This window comes from Etheostoma cragini, chromosome 14, assembly GCF_013103735.1.
Source record: "Etheostoma cragini isolate CJK2018 chromosome 14, CSU_Ecrag_1.0, whole genome shotgun sequence".
NCBI lineage: Eukaryota > Metazoa > Chordata > Actinopteri > Perciformes > Percidae > Etheostoma > Etheostoma cragini.
Genome location: NC_048420.1, coordinates 23,404,755 through 23,407,813, shown reverse-complemented (window position 1 = coordinate 23,407,813; position 3,059 = coordinate 23,404,755). Strand labels below are relative to the sequence as shown.

At 42.3% G+C, this 3,059-nt stretch overlaps 1 protein-coding gene across 1 annotated transcript in view; it reads left to right on the top strand.

Moving 5' to 3' along the window:
- LOC117957202 (ectonucleotide pyrophosphatase/phosphodiesterase family member 2) overlaps positions 1–3,059 on the top strand; it is a 58,567-nt gene that overhangs the window by 27,628 nt on the left and 27,880 nt on the right. The window contains exons 17-19 of the mRNA XM_034892799.1: positions 104–273; positions 608–668; positions 2,204–2,343. Of these exons, the coding sequence (XP_034748690.1) occupies positions 104–273; positions 608–668; positions 2,204–2,343 (371 nt within the window). The remainder of the gene's footprint in view (positions 1–103; positions 274–607; positions 669–2,203; positions 2,344–3,059) is intronic.

The following is a 3,059-nucleotide window of genomic DNA, read 5'->3' as shown; positions in this document are numbered from 1 at the left end:
ATGTCTCTCTCTCTCTCTCTCTCTCTCTCTATGTCTCTCTCTCTTTCTGTCTCTCTCTCTCTATGTCTCTCTCTCTTTCTGTCTCTCTCTCTGTCCCTGTCAGACTTGTTAGGGTTGAAGCCGGCACCAAACAACGGGACCTACGGCAGCTTGAACGACATGCTACGACACCCGCCGCACCAGCCCAGCATGCCGGAGGAGGTGACCCCGCCGTCGCCGGCGTCCACCTCCGACGCCGTGACCCACGACCTGGGCTGCAGCTGCGACGACGAGGTCAGACGGCGGAAAAATCCCGTCTGGCTTTCAGCAACAACAACAAAAATTAAAGCTGTAGTATTCTTTGTTTAATCTGGTTCAGTGTGATCCGGACCGAGACCACCTCTTTTTATCGGATCATAATTTGGTCTTTTGATCCGGTCCGGGGGAGGTTTCACGCCTGTAATTTTGGTTCGGATAAAACTGAAAGGTCCGAAACCAAATGACACTCCCACTGCCGCCCTACCCTGCAGTGGATAAGCGGATCGCTGTTTCTAGTCTGAACGTGCCCTTAGGGGGCCGAAAACCATCAAAACAGTCTGACGTCATAAACCTTTCTTTTGTGTTACAGAACAAAGTGGAGGAGATCATCGAAGCCTTCAGTCCTGCACCAGATGGACTCTACAGTTACAGTAGGTTCCTCTCACACTTGAGTCTCTCTTTTTTAAGGATAGATCCACAAGTGGGGACCACTGGAACAGTTCTGGTCCAAATTATTCCACTTTGCAAAGTGGCTCAAGCTCAGAAGTAGTTTTATTTGTAGCAGGTATCACTAAATATTTGTAAAAAATGTCAGTGTTTCAGTACCGAGTAGAGCCCGACCGATAAAGGATTTTTAAGACCAATACGAATAATTGGTTATTTAAAAATCCAATATGCCGATATATACTGTATATTTAAAAGAAATCCAGAAACGCATAACAAATGATTTTCGTAACATTAGTCATTTGTAGTATATATGAGTTTATATATATTTTTATATATGAGTTCTCCCTAAAATAATATAATAATTTGTTTTATTGTCACAACAGAACAGAGGAACATCAACATATATTAACGTTCTGATAGATAAAACAAATAAAAATACAAACTAAAAATACAAAAAATCAGTGTTGCCAACAGGGACGTTGTAGAGCGTCCTCTGGTGGACAGACTATGCAACACCATCACTAACAGGGACGTTGTATAGCGTCCTCTGGTGGACAGACTATGCAACACCATCACTAACAGGGACGTTGTATAGCGTCCTCTGGTGGACAGACTATGCAACGCCATCACTAACAGGGACGTTGTAGAGCGTCCTCTGGTGGACAGACTATGTAACACCATCACTAACAGGGACGTTGTAGAGCGTCCTCTGGTGGACAGACTATGCAACGCCATCACTAACAGGGACGTTGTAGAGTGTCCTCTGGTGGACAGACTATGCAACGCCATCACTAACAGGGACGTTGTAGAGCGTCCTCTGGTGGACAGACTATGCAACGCCATCACTAACAGGGACGTTGTAGAGCGTCCTCTGGTGGACAGACTATGCAACACCAACGCTAACAACATGGTTGACAGTCCGTTTTTATTTTTTAAATATTCAATAATTTATTTGTCATAGTGCTAGTAGCTGGCGGTCGGCACTAGTTTGGAGAAGCAGACACGGACGCTGTGCCTTCTCTTCTCTGTAGTATCTAAATGCATTTTAGACCCAGAAAATATCCATCCGTTTAAGTCAACGCTATAATATAATGCTGTAATTAGCTTTACTTTGCTGTTAGACGGCCCTTAACGACGGGGAGCCGAAGCCGTTATCTCTGCTCTCCTCAATGCCACCAGACTCCATTGACAAAAATCTGTAAATTTACCTCGCAGAACAAGGGAGTTGCTGCTCCATCGGTTGCTTTGTTTATGTTATTGTGTGACATTGGTAAGCCCAAACGTCTTCTTTAACCTTTTTAAAACCCAAAGTCACGCAATAACTCAAAAACCAATTGCTGACAGAGGCAGAGGTACAGCTGCAACTCCCTGTGTTCTGCGAGGTAAAATGACTGTTTTTATCAAAGGAGTCTGGTGGCTATGAATAAGTATCTCATACAACTACTAAGATCCAGACTATCTCTTTAACTGACTGACTGTGTGTGTGTGTGTGTGTGTGTGTGTGTGTGTGTGTGTGCAGACAGTACCCACCTCCCGTTCGGTCGTCCTGCCGTGATGTTTGACACTCAGTACAGTTTGCTTCATCACGTGGAGTTCATCAGCGGCTACAGCAGAGAGCTGGCCATGCCCCTGTGGACGGCGTACACGCTGCCGCGCCAGGTACTCAACACATCTTCTACAACCTTTACTGCGTCAGTTGTTTGTTATACTTGAACAATCTTTACATCACTGATGCAGATGTTATCCCAAAGCAAACATCAGTCTTGTTGTTAATATTGATTTCATTCCTTCTAATCCAAGTTTAATGAGAAATTAAACACGAATACAACGCAATAAACGCTGAGAAGACATTCAACTCATAAGTCTGTCTGAGTAGATTTGCCCTGACTCAATACTGTCTGCTTCAACTAATCAAAGGTGCTTTGATTAGTTAACCCTCGTGTTGTCTTCGTACAAATCTCTACTTTCAATAATTTTGGGGCGTCTTATTAAATTTTATAGCATTTGAAAACAAACAAATGGAAGTGTTTTTGAAATAGTATTGAGTAAAAGTTGACATATTCCAGTCTGTGATTATCATCAACATCCATTCCTTTAATTTTAGTCTCAATAATTCCTAATTTCTGCTTTTCTAACTCAAACAATAGGTATACTTTCCTTTAAATTAGGTTTATTGACCATAAATTCCAAAAATAACTGTAAAACTAAAGTTAATAAGTTACTGTTACGTAGTGTTGAAAACGTCAAAAAAAGTGTTGAAAAAAAGGACAAAAACGTGAGAAAAAGTTAAAAACATTGATATAGAGCCTCAACAAAAGTGTTGATTTTCAAATTTTATGGGAAGACAACACAAAAGTTAAGGGGGGGGGGGGGGG